Consider the following 23,349-nt stretch of genomic DNA (forward strand, 5'->3'; position numbering starts at 1 on the left):
TTACTTGATGCGGAGCACACTGACAGATTTTACGTTAACTCCCTGGACTGTCCTCTCATTTGTACTCGAGAATACCTGCTGGATTTAAGTACGACATAGCACATCAACAACCACTACCCCGTGCCATGTCATGTCCTGTCCTGTCCTGTCCTGTCCGGTGTGGCACAGCATTTCCATTACAAGTTACTATGTAACATGATGGTAATAATGTGCAGTGCTATTGTGCTGTCTTTTCCATTTTGTTTTGGCTCTTTTCTCTCTTTTCTTTCTGTCCGTCCCCTCAAAAACTGCGTTCTGTCCGACTGTGTTTTCCAATGAAAATCACAAAACAAACAAGCACACAGGGAGGATTTCAAACTCCCCTGTTGCCCAAAAAACTGCTGCAGCATAAAAAGACAAACAGGTCCATCATTCTGCATGACCAAGCAGCTGAAGAGGACAGATTTTTATTTAACAAAAAGATAAATAAATAAATAGAATGACTAAGAACAAAACATTGTATGGGATGGTAAATTTATACTGACTCTAGTTTTTTTTAGATTTACTTTTACTTTTAGTTCTCTTTGCTTTTGTTTGGAGCCATCCTTTTTCTAAGCACATCTTCGACTGAACTGAACTTCTAAATATAAGAATATGGTGCATAAATTCACATTCTCTGTGTTATGACTGTTTTGGTTTGGGTCATGGGTTCATTGTGTTGGTATGATGGTGTCAGTTGCTATGTTACTTGTGATGATGATGTATTAGCCGCTCTTAGTTTGTCTAGTCCCTTGTGATGATATTTGTAGTTACTATGCAGTTGCTATGTCACTTGTGATCATGATGTATTAGCCACTCTTAGTTTGTCTAGTCCCCTGTGAATATATTTGTAGTTGCTATGCATTTGCTATGTTACTTGTGATGACGATGTATTAACCACTCTTAGTTTGTCTAGTCCCCTGTGAAGATATTTGTAGTTACTATGCATTTGCTATGTTACTTGTGACGATGATGTATTAACCACTCTTAGTTTGTCTAGTCCCTTGTGAAGATGTTTGTAGTTACTATGCATTTGCTGTTACTTGTGATGATGATGTATTAGCTGCTCTTAGTTTGTCTAGTCCCTTGTGAAGATATTTGTAGTCGTTATGCAGTTGCTATGTTACTTGTGATGATGTATTCGCCGCTCTTAGTTTGTCTAGTCCCCTGTGAAGATATTTGTAGTTACTATGCATTTGCTATGTTACTTGTGACGATGATGTATTAACCACTCTTAGTTTGTCTAGTCCCCTGTGAAGATATTTGTAGTTACTATGCATTTGCTATGTTACTTGTGACGATGATGTATTAACCACTCTTAGTTTGTCTAGTCCCCTGTGAAGATATTTGTAGTTGCTATGCAGTTGCTATGTTACTTGTGACGATGATGTATTAACCACTCTTAGTTTGTCTAGTCCCCTGTGAAGATATTTGCAGTTTGTCTAGTGACTCTTATTTTATCATATAGGCCTTTCTTCTCAATCAGTATTTCTCAGTCAAGGTTATTCCATTGAGTGTTTTCTTCTGGGTTGTCTGAATCCTCTCATTTCATTTCTGAGTTCAAGGTTAAAATTAGTCACTAACCAACATTAGTGGGTGTCAATATTTATATATTCATATTGACCGTGTAATTTTTTTTCTTCTTTTTTTGTGGAGAAAATCTAAACTAAACACATTCTCGTTTTAAATCAAATTTTGTCATCATTCCTCTAAGGATAAAGAATGGTTCAAAACAATTACTGAAATGTAAAAAAATAAAATACTATGGCAATCATGAGCGTACTGTATCTAAACCTGCACAAATAATTTTCAGCATGACAAAGCAAAAACCTGCAAGAAAAAAAAACCTTTTACTTTTACACGATTCCAGACAAAACTACAATTAGCAACTAGATGCAGAGAGGGGCAAATCAAGTATTTACCAATACAAAATAAAATCAAGAAGCCTATAAGAACCATCCAACAGAAGTCCAACAGCACATTTTGTTGTTGCTTTTATTTCCCAAAGAGAACATTTAATTCTGACTTGAAGTATGATACGGCATAATTTGCGGATGGAGGTTAACTGGGGTCATCTGTCTACACCCCGACGTGGCCCATGTTTTATCAAATAAAAAGTAAAATGTCTTACTCTTCTCAGGAGTCCACAGCAGTGTTATTAAACTGCCTAGCTGAATTATGATGATAGATCTCCACACCAAACTTTGGACCTCCAGTGACCACAAAGCTACACTCCAAAATATAGAGATTGGATGTGCAGACAAATAAAGTCTGGCTCAATCAACACAGTAGCAAGAGTACAGTATACACATAAATAAGTGTACACACATATATATACACACTGCAGGGTAGGGAATGGCCAGCCAATTATGCAAGATGACAAAACCGGGAGAATCCATCTGTCTCTGTCTGCCAGTCACAACCATGACGCTTTGCCAATTTCCCACCAGGCCTCAGTGACAAGCCCCTGGATGGCAAGTGTGATAATGGATGGTTCTAATGGTCAAGCCTGGACCACACATTAGGAATCTGATCGATTCTCAGCATTGCGCACAGGATGTGCCGGCCGGCAATCAATGCCAGGCTAATGCGCGAATGGGAGTATGTTGAATGCCAGTATTGCTGATCGATAACTATTCATTAGCAGCGATTCACATTTGCACAAATAAGACACTTCATAATGTGGAATTGGGTAATTAACATGCTCAATTAAGAACGTGTGGCAGTCGGCATGGGATGGAGGATCGCAAAGTGCTAATGGAGGCACGCTTCGGACCCTGATCGACAATTGAGATGGATTGTGAGGTCTGCCCACTGGGCGACGACATCTTTACTTGACAACCTTCACTCTACCTATTATGTTCTTAAGTATACCAAGAAAAGCCTCAATTGGAAGAAAAAAAAAAAAGAAGTAAAATGCAGAGCTGTAATCTTTATAATGGCACATAAAGTGTGTTATGATTTAAGAGGTTTAAAAGGTTACAGTCAATCAGGCAGAAATTATTAGTTGTGGTTTGTGTAGCCATGGAAACGGTGAGACCCACGAGGGATCACAGATCACTGATAGGCATCAGCTGGGCGAGTGATATGATCATGTGGTTGAAATACTGTTGACAGAGCTCCAATTTTACTCCCAGACGGTTATCATGATGTCCAATCTTCATTCCTTGTCATGTCCTTTGCATATTCAAGTTACGTGCACGCAGATTTGCTTTTTGTTTTTATCTGAAACTATCAAAACAAAAACACACCAACCACAACTGCTCAATCCAACAAAATCCAATATAACTGCTGTCAACATAGCAATGCTTAAATATGAAAAACACATTATTATAAAAAAAAATCTTTTGATAACGCTGCGTGAATAGGATGCAATTTATTTATTTCTCTCCAGATGATGCTCTTGGTTTAAAGATAAAAGCGAATGCCAAGGAAACTGATTACATTTCCACTGCATTTTTAATCCAAAAGGGCCATCTAGAGTAACAAAAAAAAAAAAAAAAGCGCAAGTGCTTCATGAAGCTTCATTTTCCCATCACTAATGTACAGCATCTGCCCATCCTGTGTTTAAAGTCCGCCTTTAGATCATTCTGAAACTCCAAAATCACTTGCTGAATAAACAATATGTTGAAATTATTTTTGTTTCTGGCATTTCAAAAATATTTACATGAATCTGGAATATTGTTTGTTCTCATCATCATAGTTACGCAAAGTGCGGTCTTTAAGACGCAGCATTTAAAGGCGCAAAATCAGCCATTTTGATAAATCACACTGTATACACTCTAAAAACAGGTGGGTCAAAAGTAACCCAATTATGGATCAAAAATGGACCGATACACTTTATGGGTCAATTCCACCCAACTTTCTGGGTTGTCTTATATAAAATGTAAGTAAAGGATCTGACCAATATGAATGAGTTGTTTTACACTAAAAAAAACAATTTCTTGACTCAAAGTTGGGTCAAATAGACCCAAGTAGAGGATCGGTCCATTTTTGACCCCTTTTTAGAGTGTATGCTAAATAAATCTATTTGCATTAACTCCCATAATGCGCAAACTGATCTGCACGTCAATATAGCGCGTTTGCAGATGCGATTCTGGTCGTGCCCGGTTCCAAATCTTGTTTGTATGCGCAACCAAATTTGCGCCCATTTTCCCGCATGAATGCCTTTATAGTAAATCAGCTCTTTTATCTGTGAAACAAAAATAAACATGTCAAAGTTATCAAAGATCATGTTCTAATGTTGAAACCATTTGAACAACTTCAAAGAATCACCGCGAAGAATGCAATGTTTTCCTCTTGGGTAAAAGCATTTTTCCATCCATTATTGGCTGGAGGTCACCACGGAACATCAGTCTGAGTAGATTCACCCTTTTCCTGCGAGCCACTGAAATTTTCTCCATTCACTGCTTTCACCTGGTGTGTTTGTGTGACCCCGTGGTCATGCCGAGGTCTTCTGCAACAAACACGTATCCTGTAATGTTTTTTTTTTTTTTTTTTTTTGTCTGGGTCATGTGGACTGGGGAGGGAGGCTGATGGGAGAGCAGTGTGCGGGTTTGATGCACATCTGAGGGTGACCTTGGAGGCGTGAGGATGAAGGCTGAGTGACATTTTCAGAGGACGTGAACGGGAAGGGGAGAACACCTGTCTGTCATATGTCAGGGTGATGACGGGTGCTTTGGATCATGCAGCAGGTGATGTAATCAAGACTTGGACAAGAATGCTGTAAATATTTTTTTACCTCATTGGTCCTTTTTTGGCCAGATACAATACATTACATTTGGCCTTAAACTCAACAAATATTTACTTGTTATATGCCCTTGCGGGAGAAAAAAAAATGCAGCTAAAGACGGATGGTAAGTTACAATGAAAGATTGTACAAGAAGGTGGAAAAGAAATGCAAGCCAAAGGGCAGCAGATGAATCCATCCCAAATGTTTTTAAAACACTCCGGATGTGTGTGTGTGTGTTTTTCCTCTTTTTTTTTTAGGTTGAACTTTAGGTCAAACTGTGGACATGTCAAGATAAGAAAATGGAAGAAACTGTTCAGTGTACTTCTATGTGAGATTGAACACCCTAAAAAAAATTAAGCATTCTGAATGGGTAAACTGCAAGATTTAAAAAAAAGAAAAAGAAAAAAAAACGTCATATGAATGGTTGATAATTAGTGACGAAAATTCTAAACATCCAAACATCCAATTAGTCATTGGCGGTAGGAACAAAATGATGCGCAATACCCAAAGGCAAACAATGACACGGTCCCAAACAATGCGATTTACAATTAGGTCTCCATTATAGCAGAAGAAATAATTGTACTATTTCGGGGCTGGGCTGGAGCTTACAAAAGAGATTTGGGAGCTTCTAATGCATCTATTTAGTGAGTTGGAGTCAGAGAATTTATATCTGCATGCAGTGTGGCGCGGGTCAATTAATCCTAATGAAGAGTTCGGCTCCTCTTTTCAATGATAAAGCAGACTTTTGTGAAAAGGTCTCTGTTTGTGACACCGAGCTGATTATTAAAACAGTACGTCCAATAATGTGTGCTTGCCCTTTTCATGGTTCATTAGGACAATGGGAAACCTTTCCAGATGCAAGCCCCAGCTCATTAAGCTCACCATTAAAGTCATTTTAGGTTTAATCAAATGATTGAAAAGCGGGTACTGCGTTATGAATTTGAAGGCAGAGGAGTTAGAGTGGTTCAAATGCATTGGTAGCAATGATTAGGAATGATGAGAAGGGAAATAAAAAAAAATGGTATCACCTTGCAGTGTAGTTCTCAAGATTGGTCTTGGTCTCAAGGCTATTTTTTAAGGGTCGCGGTCTCGTTTTGGAATGGAAGGCATTTTTACTTTGTCTTGTCTCGGTCTTGGATCGGGCAGATTTTGCTCCGTTTTTTGGGCCATTTTTCTTTTTTGTCCCGACCTCAAAAAGTCTTGGTCTTAACTTTTAAAAGTCTCAGCAACGTCTTGATCTTGGTTGTAGTGGATGTATTTTGCTAAGGTATTTGAACTGACAAGATAAATTTAGATCTTATCTGTCTTAATCTAAAAGACAACAAACTTGTGTGAGGGTCTTGGACGCCCAAACGTTAGGCCCACTTCTGAAACTGTGGCCGGTGACAGGAAGGGCATCAAACCAGAAAACCTTTGCTACAATTATAAATGATCATGCTCCAGTTTTTTTTATTAATTAAAAAATAATAATAATTAAAAAAATAATAATAATAATTTTTAATTTTTTTTAATTGTTCCAATAGAAAAGGACTAAAGAAGAAATACAGACTGTGTAGACTATTTTGTCGTATTTCTCTCTCGTGACTACAAATGGGCAGTGAAGACACAGAAATGACCACATAAAAACACAATTTTACCTGAATTTAGTTTGAACACAGTTACATTATTTATTATTATTATTTATATATCGTATTTATTTACACTGCAGGTCCAAATGCCCTGAATCAAGGTGTGTCAGAAAAGTTCCCTGACTAGAGCGACAAAAGAAAGAAAAATGTTTTAGCTGAAGCTTAGTTTAAAGGGATACTTGACTCATTGAGCCATTGTCAGCAGTAAAAAGTTAATATTTTGTTCAGACTTAATTTGATAACTTCATTATTTTTCATGTAGAATTAATACCTTTAAACACAATTTTTTTCCACTTGCTGTCGACTGAACCCGCGACCAATCATGGCTCAGTTTGCCGACTAAACCCAGAAAACAGGTGAGCCATGATTGGTCGTTACCTACTACCTCAGCACAGGTGATGTTATGTTCAGTCGACAGCAAGTGGAAAAATAGTTTTTAAAGGTATTAATTGTATACAAAAAATAATGTGGTTATCAAATTCAACCTGGACAAAATACTAACTTTTTACTGCTGAAAATGGCTCAATGAGTCAAGTATCAAGTGGGTGTCTAAGTATTTTGACGGCGTATATTTTGTCCTTATCCGCTGCACTTGCATTGTCAGATATCCGATACATATCAGATGTGTACCCACATTAACTCATTCACTGCCATTGACGGCTATAGACGTCAAAAATTAATTTTCACTATTTCTATTAGTTTAAAAAAAAATCCCACTTTTGTTAACAAGAGTGTGAAAACCTAGAATTTTTTTAGAACAGATATAAAATGTGTGATTAATCGTGAGTTAACTAGTGAAGTCATGCGATTAATTACAATTTAAAAAATCGCCTGACGCCCCTAATTTTTAATAATCTTTTCTTTTCTTTTTTTAAATCTATTCAAATCTAATCAGGCGATTAAAATTTTCAATTGTAATTAATCACATGACTTCAATAATTAACTCATGATTAATCACAAATTTTATATCTATTCTAAATGTAAAATTTAAAAAACATATTTTTAGGTTTTCAGTCTTATTAACAAAAGTGGAAAAAGTGTCAAATTAATAGAAATAGTTCAAATAAATTTTTGATGTCTATAGCTGTCAATGGCAGTGAATGAGTTAAAAAGAAACCTGATTCTGATCTGAAAATATCAGACTCCATGCCGTTTTTTTTTCTACTTACCGTCACGTGACGCACATCCGAATTGTGCCACTTGAGAGTAAACAAATCAGAATGGTGTTACTACGTGGCACCCAACGCAGTATAGAGCGGAGAGTTGAATTTCCTTTTGGGGATTATAATCAGTATGATAGCGTAAATTGAAAATAAAATGAAAGAATCTCCAGCAGTCTGCAGACTGTTTTTCTGTTGTACGGATGAATGCTTCCTCTCTCATTCGGTTTATAAGTTGACCGTCTCCAATTGCATTTAAGTTCAAATCCTTCATGGAGTTTTTCTTCGATATGAAAAAATGGTCCTTTTACGTAAATACACTTGTGCATGTGTAGTCATGTTGCCGCTCTGTGATGTGGCCTTTCAGTCTTTCAGCTTCAATTACTCTCCCTCCATTTGCTCTCACCAAGCTATACTTTATACTCCAAATGGTTTCCAAGAATCATTGCTTGAGGTTAATGATGGCAATTCCACTCTTGGATCGCGCAGCCTGTATGGCGGTCTGGCTAAGGGGGGTTAGAAGCGTGCGTATCAGCAGCATTGCTGGCACATTGTTGTTCGGGGCGAGGGGATTGATGTGGACAAGCAGCCATTAGTGGTAGTTAGTCCCAACTTGAGGGATGTATTGGCAGTTTCTTTTTCTTGGACTCTGCCAGGCATCACTGATTGATGACAGGAACACAGTTTTTCATTAGTACACATTTTCATTATTTAAGTATCGCCGTGTGGTGAAAATCGATGTGTTTTGTTTTAAAAGACAACGTTATCGGGACGATCTATATTTGCATTAGGGGTGTCAGGTGATTAATTTTTTTTTATTGTAATTAATCGCATGACTTCAATAGTTAACTCACGATTAATTGCAAATTTTATATCTGTTATAAATGAACAAGAAAATGTACAAAAGTTTTCATACTCTTGTTTACATAAAAATGGAAAAAAATGTCAAATAGAAATATGGCTGCTTCTTTGAGTAAAATTGAGTTGAAATTAAAAAGATGTACTGTACTGTAAAAAAAAAAAACGAGTGTGATATTGATTTGTGTTAAGGTCATTTTTCTGCCACTAGATGGCATAATTGCATTTGTAAGATGTCGGTGACAGCTCAGTGCATTTTTCTTTTCATATTAAGAGCTATCCAATCTTTAACATGAAGTAGCTTGTGAATGCCCATCTTTAAAATTGTAAAATACAAATTGAACCCAATCTCCACAAATATATGCATTATTATTTAATAAATTATTCCTAAATTTTGTCACGGATGTGTCTGCTGCGTTGCGACTGGAATTTCCCCAGTACAGGCTTTCTAAGTAAGGAATAGACATTCATCGTGCGTAAAAAAAAAAAGAGTAGCATTAAAGTCACCTTAAATGAACTCAAAATTAACGCACTTATGTTGTCACCCGTAATTTGCATATGTATCCTACTTACCCGATGAATACACAGACACCGACAACCCAAGTAAACAGAAAAACAGTTTTTAAATGTTGTAAAAGTCCTCAACGTCATTACGAGATTGGGGTCAGAATCAACAGCATTGTTTCACAAAATGCTATTTAGATGGTCCAGCAGTTTTCATGTAATCTTGCTGACAAATGACCAGAAGCGGGTGAAAACAAAACCTCTTTGCTGAGGTAATGACCACAATAGCACACCTAAAAGAAACTATACGAAATGAGCCATGTGAAAAGAGCGGTTGAGAAAAATCTTTGAAAATGAAAGATATCACATCATAGGTTTATGGCTCCAATCCAAACAGCACTGAGCTTGGTCCATCACAATTTACACGCACAATGTGACAGCTCTGTCTGCTTGCTGCCGCTTTTGCCTTTGGTGTCGTTTCCAATCCCCCACAGAGCTCGGTTCGTGCGCGCGCACACGCACGCACGCACGCACACACACACGCACACACACACACACACACACACACACACACACACACACACACACACACACACACACACACACACACACACACACACACACTCACACACACGTCCCTTCAGTTTCACGACTCTGTTGCCTGACAGGAAAAGGGGAGACTATTATTGGTTTGTAATCACATTTGTGCTTGAAAGTTTACATACCCTTAGGGTATATAAACTTTTTTGCAAAACTGTAAATGTACAAAATCTAAGCGCCGCTTAATAACACAAAAATGCTATGAATCGCCACCAAAATTCACATGTAGGCTACATCTCGACTCATGTCAACTTTTGACATGAGTAAAAAATAAAAATAAAAATAATAATAGTAATAATAATAATGATTGTAATAATAATAATAATAATGATTGTAAAAAAAATAATAATAATAATGATTGTAAAATAAAAATAATGATAACAATAATTAAAAAAAAATAATAATGATTGTAAAAATAATAATAATAATAATAATTGTAAAAAATAATACTAATTTTAAAAACTAGAATCACTGATTTATAACACATTTCATTCACAATCTAACTCAATATGCTTCACATACTGTAATTACAAGTACATTTAAAAGTAGTTACAAACAGAGATAAAGAGAATTTAAAAGCAAACTAAAGAAATAAAAAAATTGCTTACTAAAATTACAGTGCAAGAACAAGATTTTAAAAACACAATTTTTAAAAATACCTTTCAAAGACCTTAACCATAGGTATGGGGAAAGAACATCATTTTGAACCTAGATAAGCATTTAGAATTTGTTGGGATGTTTGGAATCTCACTCTGATAAATCGGGGAACCGTATTATACAAGCGCAAAGAAAAAATGCTTTTTAAGGGTAATTTTAGGAGTACGTATTACACACGGGTGCGTGTTATTTATGTCTCCGTTTTTCTTGACACGCCACGTATTCATTTATCAATTTGTTTGTTATCATTGTCGTTCGCAGTTGTAGTAGTATTTAAGTAGTCTAGTGTTAGTATTTGTATTGTACAAACGGACTGCCAAATGCTTAACTGTTGATTCCAAATAGTATTATGGTGTCCCTTATTAAAAACATACATATTCATGCAATGCACTTTCGCTTTGATGTGTTCTAGCTCTGCTCGTTTCTCTTTATAGCATGGCTGAATAATTATTTAGTTCAGAGGGATCATTTAATTGACTTGTCATCATACAATCTTGAAGTGGTCCCAGTCAGGCTGACTGGACAAAAGGTGGCGAGCCACGCTGCTGCAAAAGATTTGCATGCCATTATTACAGGCATGGAGGAGGGCGAGAATCACAGCAGGTGAGCCAATCTGATCCCGCACTGTAATGAGGGTAAGGAGCTTTCTAATAGGCACGCTCTAGTGTTCCGGGGGAGCTGCAAGCACCTCTCGAAGAAAGGATGCTCCAAAAATATTTCTTAGCTTGTAATCCCTTCTCTTTCCGGAGCAGAACATCATTTACAGTTTCGGATATTTGACAGTGGAAACGATCGCAAAATGTCCTCGGTTTCCCGTGCGTTGAGCGCAGTTATGTCCGTCATCACTCAGCATTATTAGTAGGGGAGTTCTATATTCAGCAGCACTTTATTGCAGTGCTGGGGGGACAGACGTTGTAATCAAACACCCGCAGAGACACCATTAATTAATAAGAGTCGCACCTTAAGAGACTCTTTTTCCATGCCCTCGTGTGCTTACTTCTTGAAAATCGATTTGTGTCTCCCCGTGCTGCCACTGTGTCTGACAGATGTTGTTTTGCACGACAATGCTCACAAGGCCGCCAGTCACAATTGTCTGCAACTGAGTCGAGGTTGGCCTGATAAGAGGACTACAGCCGCCTGTTGACTTCTAAGCAGAGAAAAACGAACTCTTAGTTGTTTTCTAGTGCAGCCCTTGCTGTCAGGTCTGTGTTGGATAAAGAAGAAACTAAAACTCTCACGCAGGGGAACACGCACATAAAAAAATTCAAAAAAAAGCATCAGCCAGTAATTTGTCCACACCTGTTTTTGATTGTGATTCATATGTGCATTTTCCTTTATATTTTCAGGCAGACATTAGGTTTATTTAGCTCATTTAGTTTGGTCTAATTAGAACCTCACAAAGTCTCTCGATTTTCATTCATTCGTTTTAACTATTTCTATTAGTTTCAAAAAACCTAGAATTTTTTTTATTGTACATTTAGAACAGATATAAAATGTGTGATTAATCGTGAGTTAACTAGTGAAGTCATGTGATTAATTACAATCATCTGACGGCCTTAATTTTTAATAATCTTTCGTTTTCTTTTTCTTTTTAATTAGGCGATTTTTTTTTTAAATTGTAATTAATCACATGACTTCACTAGTTAACTCAAGATTAATCATGAATTTTATATCTGTTCTAAATGTACAATAAAAAAATTCTAGGTTTTCATACTCTTGTTAACAAAAGTAAGAAAAAATGTGAAACTAATAGAATAATTCAAATGAATGAAAGTCTATAGCCGTCGATGGCAGTGAATGAGTTAATGACCTTGATACGGCTTCAGCGGGGATCCATAGCACTGCTATATGATCAAGGATTAATTTAAAAAAATTAATTGCCTCCCTAATTTTTTTAAATCTTTTCTTTTTTTAAATCGCGTCAGGCATTGTAATTAATCACATGACTTCAATAATTAACTCACGATTAATCACAAATTTTATATCTGTTCTAAATGTACAATAAAAAAAATAGGTTTTCATACTCTTATTAGCAAAAGTGGAAAACGTGGAAAATTAATAATAAAATTCATGTTTTTGATTGTGATTCATATGCGCACTCTCTTTTATATTTTCAGGCAGACATTAGGTTTATTTAGCTCATTTAGTTTGGTCTAATTAGAACCTCACAAAGTCTCTCGATGCTTGTTTGTTAGAATCTCCCAACCCGGAGTGGAATAATAAAACAGCACAGTGAGAGTGTGAAAAACTGCTTTGCATTATCATAAATTGAGCTCGGCACTGGTTTGATGTGATTAATCCAGGTGTATTTTTGTCTCATAAACATCGAAGCATGAAGCCGCTTAACCCTATGATTTAAGTATTTTTGGCTACTACCAAATAGTAATTAGGCAGCTGCTATTTATCATGCTGTCAAATGATTATACATACACAACCAATTTAATTGCCAAGAGTGGTGTAGAAAGAGCAAAAGTACACAAAAACATACACATGTACTGACTGCACTCATTTCGTGTACAACTATTGGTCAAATCTCTTGGTTCCAATGTTCTAAAATATTCCTTATTTGATTCCAAAACACTTCCTACTTCTCAATTATTGTGCTCGTCTGTTCTAAGTAATTTGTTGTTCGCTCTTATAATTGAAATTAAATTTTGTTTTCAAGACTAGTTGTGGTCAGGTGTCAGTGATTATCAGGCTTACGGAGTAACGGAATAAATGTGCCGGTGTAGAAAAAAAAAAAGACAACAAAATCTGTTACAGAAAAAATTCACATAATCAGGCTGCAGTTTTTCCAGAGGATTACAATTTCCGCGCAGACAGACAGAGAGACGCCGTCCTTTGTTTGAGCCCTCAGCGCAACAAGTGGATAAATTGTCACAATTGTCGTGTAGCTCAACGGGTCGCCACTCTCTCGGTGATTGTGAGCAAACACGTCTACTGTCAAGGGGATGCGGAAGAACTGCATGTGTTCGCCAAACGGGCCGGTTTAAAAGTATCAGGGAGGAAAGGAGGACGTTCGCTGTTTGGAGCGTGGTCACTGAAAGACTGATTTATCTCAAATAACATACCAAAGCAAAAATTTGGGATTTCCCTGTGGCGTCTCACTACGGAGGAGCTCGTTGCTAGCCCGCTACGTTGCTAATGTGAGTTCCACCTTCCAGAAGAATCACCGACTGACTTACTAGTTAAACATCATATTTACAATAAAAAAGGATTCAACTTGACGTCATGCATCGTCATCGTCGTATCATAATTACGTGTGTGTGTTTTGTATGATCTGTCTGTCTGATCTATCTTGATACCTTGCGCTAACTAGCATCTATCTAGCGACATAGCAAGCTGTCGATCTGGAGATAGCTAGCTAAGAAGCCACATTACTATCTATCTATCTAGAGATTTAAATACATGCATTTTTATCTTGTCTTCATTAGCGTATTTGGCATTGGAGTAATCCAAAAGTAATTCAAAGCAATCAAGTTATATTTCTTAATACATGGTACTCTGATTACGTTACTAACTATATATTTTTTTACAATTTAACTATAAACGTCGAGCCGCTACTCCTCCACGTTGAGAGGAACCAGTTGAGGTGGCTGGGGCATCTGGTTCGGACGCTTCCTGGGCGCCTCCCTGGGGAGGTGTTCCGGGCATTTCCTACCGGCAGGAGGCCCCGGGGACGACCCAGGACACGCTGGAGAGACTACGTCTCACGGCTGGCTTGGGAACGCCTTGGGATCCCATCGGAGGAGCTGGCTGAAGTGGTTAGGGAGAGGGAAGTCTGGGCTTCCCTGCTAAAGCTGCTGCCCCCGCGACCCGACCCCGGATAAGCGGAATTGAAGATGGAACGGAACGGAACGGAACGGAACTATAAACTGTATGGGAATACATTTGAAAAGTAATTTATGCAGCGGTTTGACTTTCATTCCTCGCCGGAACGTCTTGTTACATCCCCGGTACCGGTTGTGTTATCTTCCGTGCATAAATTTTCTTCCCAGTGTTTTTCTTGTTGCTCGCTCCAAGTTTTGATTTCCTTCTCTGTTGTACTTGGGTCTGACTTCTAGTTTGTACCTCGTCATTTTCTGTTCATTACTTTGTTCTTTTTGAGAGTTTATTCCTGGCTTTTCCCAGCCTTTTAAGTTAGGACTGATTTCCTTTTTGTTCTTTTTTTGAGCCTCAACATGTTGCAAGCTCATCTGCCGCCACACCGTGCTCCGTTTGTTCGTTACTTACTTTGTTTCTTTATTTAATAAAGTGCATTTGTTACTTTAGTGTCGGGGTCTGCTTCTGGGTTCTAATGTCCATTCGTGTAAAGTCGTATTTTGTTCTACGCCTTTTAACAGAAATAAAAAAGAGCATCCACAATGAACAGCTAACTACAGCACTTTGTTGGTATGCTAACAAGCTATGCTACATTAAAAAATATTTGCCAGGACATCCGCCCTTCTATGCAGTCATGAGAAAAATGAGGGCAGACTTCGAAAATGCGTGTAGGAGGAAGAGCTATTCTCATATCGCACTCCTGTAATGTTTTAGTGAAGGTTCTCAGTCATCTGTGTCACGATTATCTGAGGAAAGATTCAAAAAGAGCAGCTCTCCCAAAAACTCTCGGATGAAAATATCTGAAAGTCCGCCCCCGATGCTCCTGTTCAGGCACAAATGATGATTTAGTTATGACGACTGCCTGCGCACGTAATAATATAATAATGACGACCAGAGTTCTCATGTATTAGTAACGTAAAGATCTCTGACTACTTGTGGGTTGGGAAACTGTCAAGTTAATTTACTGGCGCCTTGGCTGACGCGACGCTAGGCTCGCGCGCGTGGCCTCTTGTTGCTTCTTGTCGGGTTCACGAAGATCTCACGTTCACATAATTAATGCCTTAATGAGGATAATCTCTCAAATCAGGCCTCTATTGTTGGCATTGATCTTATATCCTATTGAATCTTCTTATCAGGCTATACCATCGAGAGCATGTTCTGCTGATAAAGCTCAAAGACATGGCAGAAGGATTATAGATAATTGCAGAGAAAGGAATCAAATTAAATTTTAAATGGTGTTTCAGCTGCAGTGAGACGTGCAGCTTTACTGCTTTGCTTTGTTGCACACAAACACACGCGCACACACGCACACACGCACATCCATAACCTCCAAAAACACTCCAAACACAAACATTGTCTATTCTCTGTTCCAACCTATCTTACTTTCCATGTTTTCATGCGTGTAGTCATACCTAATCTTTTATTTGTGTCACTAATATAATAGGGTTTCAAAAATGTTAAGCGACTTATGTCCGTTTCCATTTGTTATTATTTTGTGAATATTGAGAGGAAACGAGTTGTAGATGAGTCAAAACAGCTGCTACGCCACCACGCACTGGCGGGAACAACTTTAAAATAAAAACGAACCAAAGCTTTGATGCATTCTTTGTTGAGCTACGGTTTATTTTGGAGTTTGCCTTCTCATAGCGTCCCCCCTTATGATGCACAACCACGGACGTCTTTGCCGTAGTCGGTTCTTTTATTGTTTCCATATATATTTCAAATTCTTACCTTATAATATCTGGTCAAAACATGCGCCACAGTATCTGGTCCTGTCATCGTATATATTCATAAAACCCGTTTCCATAGCCAAAATTCGGCATTTTCCTTTTTTTCGATATGCTGAAAAATCCACTCTCAGGTTTATTTTTGCAAGTCTTGAAAATTCAAATACAGTTACGTCCAAAAACACTCCCAACACAAACATTGTCTATTTTCTGTTCCACCCCGTCTTATTTTCATCTTTTATTTGTGCCACTGTGACTTCTTGTTGCGTGTTTCTACGATTGAAGTCTTGCAATCAGAGGAAGGGGAACAAATGCAGCAAATTTCCAAAATCTCAGTTTGCAATTAGCAATAGTCAAAAAGATCATCAGTTTTCACTCTATAGAGAGACGTGTAATGGCTTGCCTCTTAAATCAATTGCTGCAGCTGGAGCAGATTTGCACAGCTTGCTGCTCTGATCACAATAATGTGTTATAATCAGAACAGAGCAAACCTCCTCTCTCTGCAACTAGAGCAATATGCTGGAACAAACTGATTTGTGTGCTATTTAGCATATCATCAGGCAAATAGTAATGACGAGTCACACTTGTGATTGTGATGAGAGTGCTGTGCTACCCTGGATTCTGTCAGAAACTGCTGCTGCTTCTCAGTCTATTTAGCAACATTTAAAACTCGCTGTGGACGTATCAGAACAGGTGATGGCAGACGGTAGGTCATAAATTCTCAAGGGGCCGTAAATCCTCTCAGGCTGCTTTGGCCTACGACTATTCGGTGAAACACATCAGAGGCTCTAGATGAGCCATCATTAGGCAGCTTCCCCGATTGCGGCAGAACTCCAGACGGACTGTCGGGCCGCGGGGAACATTTACACAGCGTGAATGACTTGTTTGGATGACCACCCGCCGCCGCCGCCCTCGCTGTCGCCGTGGGCAAAAAGGGGAGGGATGATTAACCCAGTGGTTAGCATGTTTAACGATGAGAGAGGGGAGAGGATGGGAGGGGAGGCATCCATGCGACGTGAAGAAGGTGCGAAAGGAGAGTCGCAGTGCTGTGATTCATCAGGGGTTACCGATCCTCTCCGGAGCAATCATTTTTTTTAAGTAACGGGCCTTGATTGCCTTAATGCCCCCATTGAAACGATTATCTTTCATGACTATTATTATGTGTGTCATAAACTGGAGTCTAGGATGACTCTTATTAGGATAGATTATGAGATCCGAATTTACTTTGAACTCGCTCCGCTAACTTTGGATGCTAATCGTGCACCAGTAAGACTTACCAATCTTCTTTTTTACCCGTTTAACGTTCATCTCGACAAAGACGATTGGCGCGATGTACTAAATAAATGAACGTCACTGAGAATATTTCACTCAATGTCTGCTGATGGTTGAGTAGCATTAGAAAACGGTCGCGACTTACATTTGGAGACTCTGTGGATGTTCTTGGTGATCTCGCCGCCGCCGCCGCCTGAACCATCGCAGCCATCTTCGTCATCGCAGTCGCCGCTGTAACGTCCTTCTGCGTCTCCGCTTCCTGTTTCAATTTGGTCCAACGTGCCCAGCTTCGGAATGGATTTTCCTTGCAGCAACTAGTGGTGCAAATGTAGATGTTTTTGTTGTAAATATAAGTCGTTTTATGTCTTACCTAAAATCATATGGATGTTTTCAAAGAGCTAACTCAAAAATATTGAGTGATTTTGTACAATGTAGGGCTGATATTAGATTTGGCAGTATGACAACAGTGAGCAAAAATAATATGCTACCATGGTATTAAAATTGCATCTCTAAAATGACTGTTTTTTTTTAAATATTTTGGTCAATTAACTCATTCACTGCCATTGACGGCTATAGACGTAAAAAATTCATTTGAAGTATTTCTATTAGTTTAAAATTTGTTCCCACTTTTGTTAACAAGAGTATGAAAACCTGAAAAAAATGTATTGTACATTTAGAACAGATAGAACATTTGTAATTAATCGTGAGTTAAGTCAAGTCATACGATTAATTACAATTTTAAAAAATGAATCGCCCCTAATTTTGAATAATCTTTTTTTTCTTTTTTTAAAGATTATTAAAAAAAATGTCTAGGTTTTCATACTCTTGTTAACAAAAGTGGGGAAAAATTTAACTAATAGAAATAGTTCAAATTAATTTTTTTACATTTATAGACGTCAATGGCAGTGAATAAGTTAAAAGAGTTTTTTTTCACCCATTGAACACAAAATCAGTTTTATTTTTTAAAAATATATAGAAATTTTAATACAGAAAAAAACATGTACCACAATGTTAAGTTCAAATAAACAATCTTCTTCTGTTTTGATACTTCTGAGTAAGTATTTTTAGAGCAGACTCATGGAAAAATTGATCCGTTTGCATTGTCTTTCATGTCTTTCTTGCGTAACTGGTCACGAAAAGAAAAGAAAAAAATTTGGGAGGCAATTAACTTCAAAGTGGCGGCTCGTTGACTCAATTCTGCAAGCAGCCAATCATACTTTGCCCTGCTTAGATAAAAAAAGAAAAGAAGAGCTCAGTTATTGAAACCATGCTAAATCGTCAAACAGTGTCAACTTAACTGTAGATATTAGAAAACAGATATATTTTCTTGAAATCTTTTTTATGACATAGCATGTTTATTCAAGTGGAATTAAGCGCTTAGGTTTGTGTTATTTTCTACTATAATCTTATGAAGGTATTATTTAGGCATTCGACTACTACAAACAATAGAGTACGATATGAGCATTCAATGTTTACATTGAATTGACATTATAGTGTTACACATTCACATTCAATATTTACAATAGGTGATTGCATGAGAATCATGATGCGCAATCAGAAGGAAGCCAAACAGGAAAGACAATTAAAAACACTCTCAAGACTTGTATTTGAAAATGTTTCAAACTTTCATATATCCTGGTCAAATAATTTTTGGGCTGATCCTCAACAAGTTCAACAAAAAAGCAAAACTTTTTTTTGTTTTTATCTGTTGTTTGATGTTGTCTTGGAAACAACATTTTCAGTCTTTATATTGCAGTTATTATTTACCATTTAGTTTTTTTTTTTTTTTTAGATAGAGCATGTCTAAAAATGTAGTTAGTTGTGCACTTACGTATGTGCTCAACTGGCAGTGACATTTTTTTTTAGTGTGAACAAGGGAAATGCAAAACACTAATTGAGGCATCTAAATTCATGGAGCGTCATCGGAAGCGAGAGAATGTTTTGTGCTGATCAGAAAAGTATGGCACGCGTTAATTAGTTGCTGTTGTGGTTCGGGTACGAGAGAGCAACGGTGTCACGGCGGATGCTGCCGTGGCTCAGATGAGCGTGCGTGTAATTAAACCGCAGTCTTTACTTCTCGCTATAAAGCTTGAAGGACAATGCTCATCATGGCGTCAATTTGAGCGCGCCTTCCTTGTAAATGATACGCGGCATTTGTTGCCAGACAGGATTCTGTTGAGCAGAAAATAAAAAATATATATTGACATAACAGCCAGAACATTGCACTGGATAACTTTTTCTTCTTCTCATGTTTGCTCAGTAATTCAGTGTTGATCCAACGCGTGCACCGTAATGCTTCACAACCTGCCGGGGAAACATCTGCTAAAATGGCGTCCATCTGTTTTCGGAAATTATTGTGATACAGAGTAATAGAGCTGTGAGCAGCTACTTTATATAGTACATGGAAATATTGGAGATAACCATGTTTTGGACATGGGTTACATGGGACAGCAAATTAATTTGTTCCGAAACTCCGGCGAGTATTCATCATGTTTGACCCTAATCAGCGTTACAGCACTGTGAGTGTTATTACAAGCATCCCTGACACCAACACTTTTATTCAGATTATCTTTCAACAACCTTGTACATCAGATGCTGAAACTGTTGTTTTTTTCTAACCTGGGATTGGGTTTTTATTCAGCATCCGACGGTGCACGATACGTGCGTAGTGCACGGGGATCGTCTGCACGTGTCACGATTTTAACGAGAGCAGCAAAAAAAACGAACTCATCAGTAACCGTCATGGTCATCTAAAAAAAGAGATATACATATTAGCGGTGTCAAAATTAGTGCGTTCATTTTGAGTTGATTTCAAGTTCCTTTAACGCCACAATTTTTTGTAACGCACAATTAATGACACGTCCACGTCAAAATTGAATAGTAATAAATGTTATAAAAATGCATATATTTGTGGAAACTGGGGTCAAGTTGTATTTTACAATTTTAAAAATGTGCAGAATTACACAAGTTACTTCATGTTAAAGATTAGATAGCTCTTAATGTGAAAAGAAAAATGCACTGCGCTGTCACCAACGTCTTACAAATGCAATTACGCCATCTAGTGGCAGAAAAATGACCTCAACGCAAGTACAGTAGATCTTTTTAATTTTAACAAAATCTTATTAATTATTCTGAAATTACTGTATCAATGACTAAATGCCATATTTCTTTCTTTTTCTTTTTTTTTATAAAGAGCTCAGTATTGTTCATTCAGTAATGTCATCATCATTGCTCTTTTTTTCTTTTTTTAATGCCATATTTCTATTAGATTAACATTTTTTTCCACTTTTATGTTAACAAGAGAATGGAAATTATTTTATTTTATTAAACATTTACAACAGATATAACATTTGCAATTAATCGTGAGTTAACTAATTACGATTGAAAATCGTAATCGCCTGACACCCTTAATATATATATATTTTTTAAGGATTTTTATTAGGGCCCGGCCAATGAATTTGGCAGATTACGGCCCTTCAAACATCGTCCAAAATCATCGGACATCCCAATTGTTTTTCACCTTGATGTACTCTAAACGTTTACAGCAATTCTCATTATTTATTAACAGCAATATATACCTGGCTTTCCACCAGTCTTTTCACTAACCCCCTCCCCACCAGGCTAAGCCACCCTAAATGCATTTTTGGGGGGAAAAAAGTTATTTTTTACAAAATATAAAAACTTTTGAATTAATAGGCAGATTAATCTCTAATCCGCTTTTTTTTTTTGTGGCCAAAAACTAACATCGGCCTACCCCCTCAAAAAAATCATTATTTAATTAATTATAAATTATAAAATTTTTGTGCTTTTCAATGTGGCTTAGCTCAACTCAGTACCCGCTCTTGACAAGCCGCCACTGCTGAAAAAGTACATTTTAGACATTACATAGGGGCTACCAACCTTGATTTGATTTCATACAGCAACTTTAGAATGTTTTGATTTTAGACATGCACATGATTAAATAGATTTTGGACATCAGGAAGAGTCGATGCAGAAGAACTTTGGCTGAACCTCGACAACTGTGCCGTCGAAATATCTGTGACAGGCTCCGCTCCATCACAGTAAATGATTTGGCAGGTTTGACAATGGAAGACTGGCAACTGCAGTGTAACATTGGGAAGCCAGCATCAAGCATTTACTGGCACCTTGCAGCCGCAATATCTTCCATTTCTCGCTGTTTAAGGACCGAAAACATCATCAGAGACAACCGTCATTCAGCCCACAAAAAAGGACAGGTACCCGTAATTAAAAATGTATCATTCTGAATATATTTTTGGCTTATTTTGTAGGGCAGATATTCTACATGCGACTCTGCAAGGCAACCAGGTTAACTTTATCTCTGCTTTTTTCTTCTTTTTTTTTCCCAGAGAAGTATTACACGTATACACTAGGCACGCCACATCCTGCCATTTCTAAACAGCAGGGAGGCCGAGAGGTGGGGGGGGATGGGGGGGGGGGGGTGGGGGGGGAGGATGCACAATGACCATATTTGCTTGTCAGAGGGGAAAAGTGTCAGGATGACAGTCGGCTCCCAGGACACACACCATCATTTTGCATTTTCTTCATCCCAGCAGGAATGCTGACAGGGCGTTTATTAGGACCATGTGCAGTCATGGGGGCATGAAGAGTATGACAAGATGGCAATGTACACGGGAAGGTGTAAAACTTCATAGTCATCGCTGTATAATTGAGGAATGATCAAGTATGCCTTGAAAAAAGCCAAACAAAAGTCTACGTACATTTGGGAAAAAAAGGCATAAAAAGTGTCCTTTGTACTTAACTCAATGAAAAATGTAACAAAACCCAATAATTTAATAATATAGCCAATAATATAATTAAAAGTCCCGATTGATATTCAATTTTTTCCAATAATACATCACCCCTTTAGATTATTGGGGATTTAATACATTTTTAAGTGGGTCATTTTTTATCAAAACTGATCATATAAAAATGGACAAATTGTTCATTTTTAGTCCAAAGTTCTAGCGTTTTGAGAATCTATAAAGAGCAAAATTGGAGTGTGAAAATTTTGGTGTTGAATGTTTCAGAGTTGATTTCAATCCCCAATGTGTATTTTTTATATATTATTTTACTTTTGTCTGATTTAAATGGAGTGTTATTTGACAGAGTTGCAGAGAGTTAATCGAAGTAAGCTCCACCCACTTACATTATTGTGTACATTTTTGATCAGGTGAAGTGAAAATTATATGACATTTTCTGGAGAGTATTACATCATAGGGTGTAAAAAAAAAAGTCAAATGAAGTCATGAAACGTGCAATAAATACGCCTCCAAAACGTGAAAATATTAAAACGGTTTCAATCTGAGATTTATAGCACCCACTGCTGTCAGATATTGTAATTTTGTAGACCACAACAAATAAAGTGTGAATGCATTCTCAGTGTTAATCTTTGTCGGGAGGGGAGGAAACATGAATAATTCACAAGAAAAACTGCTGGTCAACCACCACATCAATGACTGGTGAATAATTCAGAGGCAGAGTGGGTGAGAAGCTGCCTGGCCCTGATTATGATTGAGAGACACGGGGACGGGACCTGCTTATAGATTCTTGATGGCTTTCACCACATCAAGAAGAGAGGACAGCCGGGGAGGAGACCAGCGTACAAATAATTCATCAGAAAGAGCTGCTGATGAGCAAGATGATGAAATCCGGAGTTTGCGCCAACACATTGCATGATGAATTTGTCAATAGCCGCATTCCTATTTGGCGCGTTGCGGCTCGGCCCAATTGTTTCAGCGCTGGGATAGTAATGATGGATTTCCATTTCAGTTTAGGACAAGTGGCAACCTTTTTTCTGCACGGCAGTTCGGCAAGGTCACAAGCAAAATAAACATTTTTATTTTTTTATTTTAAAAGGTAATCGAATTTCATTATTTACCACCATCCATAATTCAAAGTTTACATGCATTTCTCTTTTACGCATGCAAACAGACAACCTGCCACATTTATGCACCAATGTTCCTTATTTTAATAAGGTCCAAATAAAGTGATTTACGCACACATTATATACTATATGGCGCAAACTTGTTCATGTGCACAACTGAATGAGAATGTGCACCGGTACATGTAATTGATGTTTTCGCTGGCCATAAAACCGGGCTGCCCTTAACCTGCACAAACTTTATATCTCCTCCGCCGACCAACGATAAATTGACATTTCATTCGATCCCATTGGCATTTTACAACACAAAGCCCAGTATATGATCCACACCTTATTTTCGAAAGGCCCCCGTTCATCTTGGAGCTCTTTTCAACTCAAAATTAAACTCACTTGCCTCACCTCTGTTTTGTTTACATACAGTATAGAAGAGCAGAGGTAGACATGATCAGGGTTTAAACGGTGGAATTAA

General features: G+C 37.7%; 1 protein-coding gene across 1 annotated transcript in view; it reads right to left on the minus strand.

The window, feature by feature from the left end:
• The window catches only part of gpc5a (glypican 5a), a 95,197-nt gene that overhangs the window by 17,090 nt on the left and 54,758 nt on the right, over positions 1 to 23,349 (minus strand). Inside the window, exon 8 of the mRNA XM_086070486.1 lies at positions 17,124 to 17,292. Coding sequence (XP_085926612.1) covers positions 17,124 to 17,292 — 169 coding nt within the window. The remainder of the gene's footprint in view (positions 1 to 17,123; positions 17,293 to 23,349) is intronic.

This window comes from Leptonotus elevatus, chromosome 3, assembly GCF_054856555.1.
Source record: "Leptonotus elevatus isolate MCC_2025b chromosome 3, RoL_Lele_1.0, whole genome shotgun sequence".
NCBI lineage: Eukaryota > Metazoa > Chordata > Actinopteri > Syngnathiformes > Syngnathidae > Leptonotus > Leptonotus elevatus.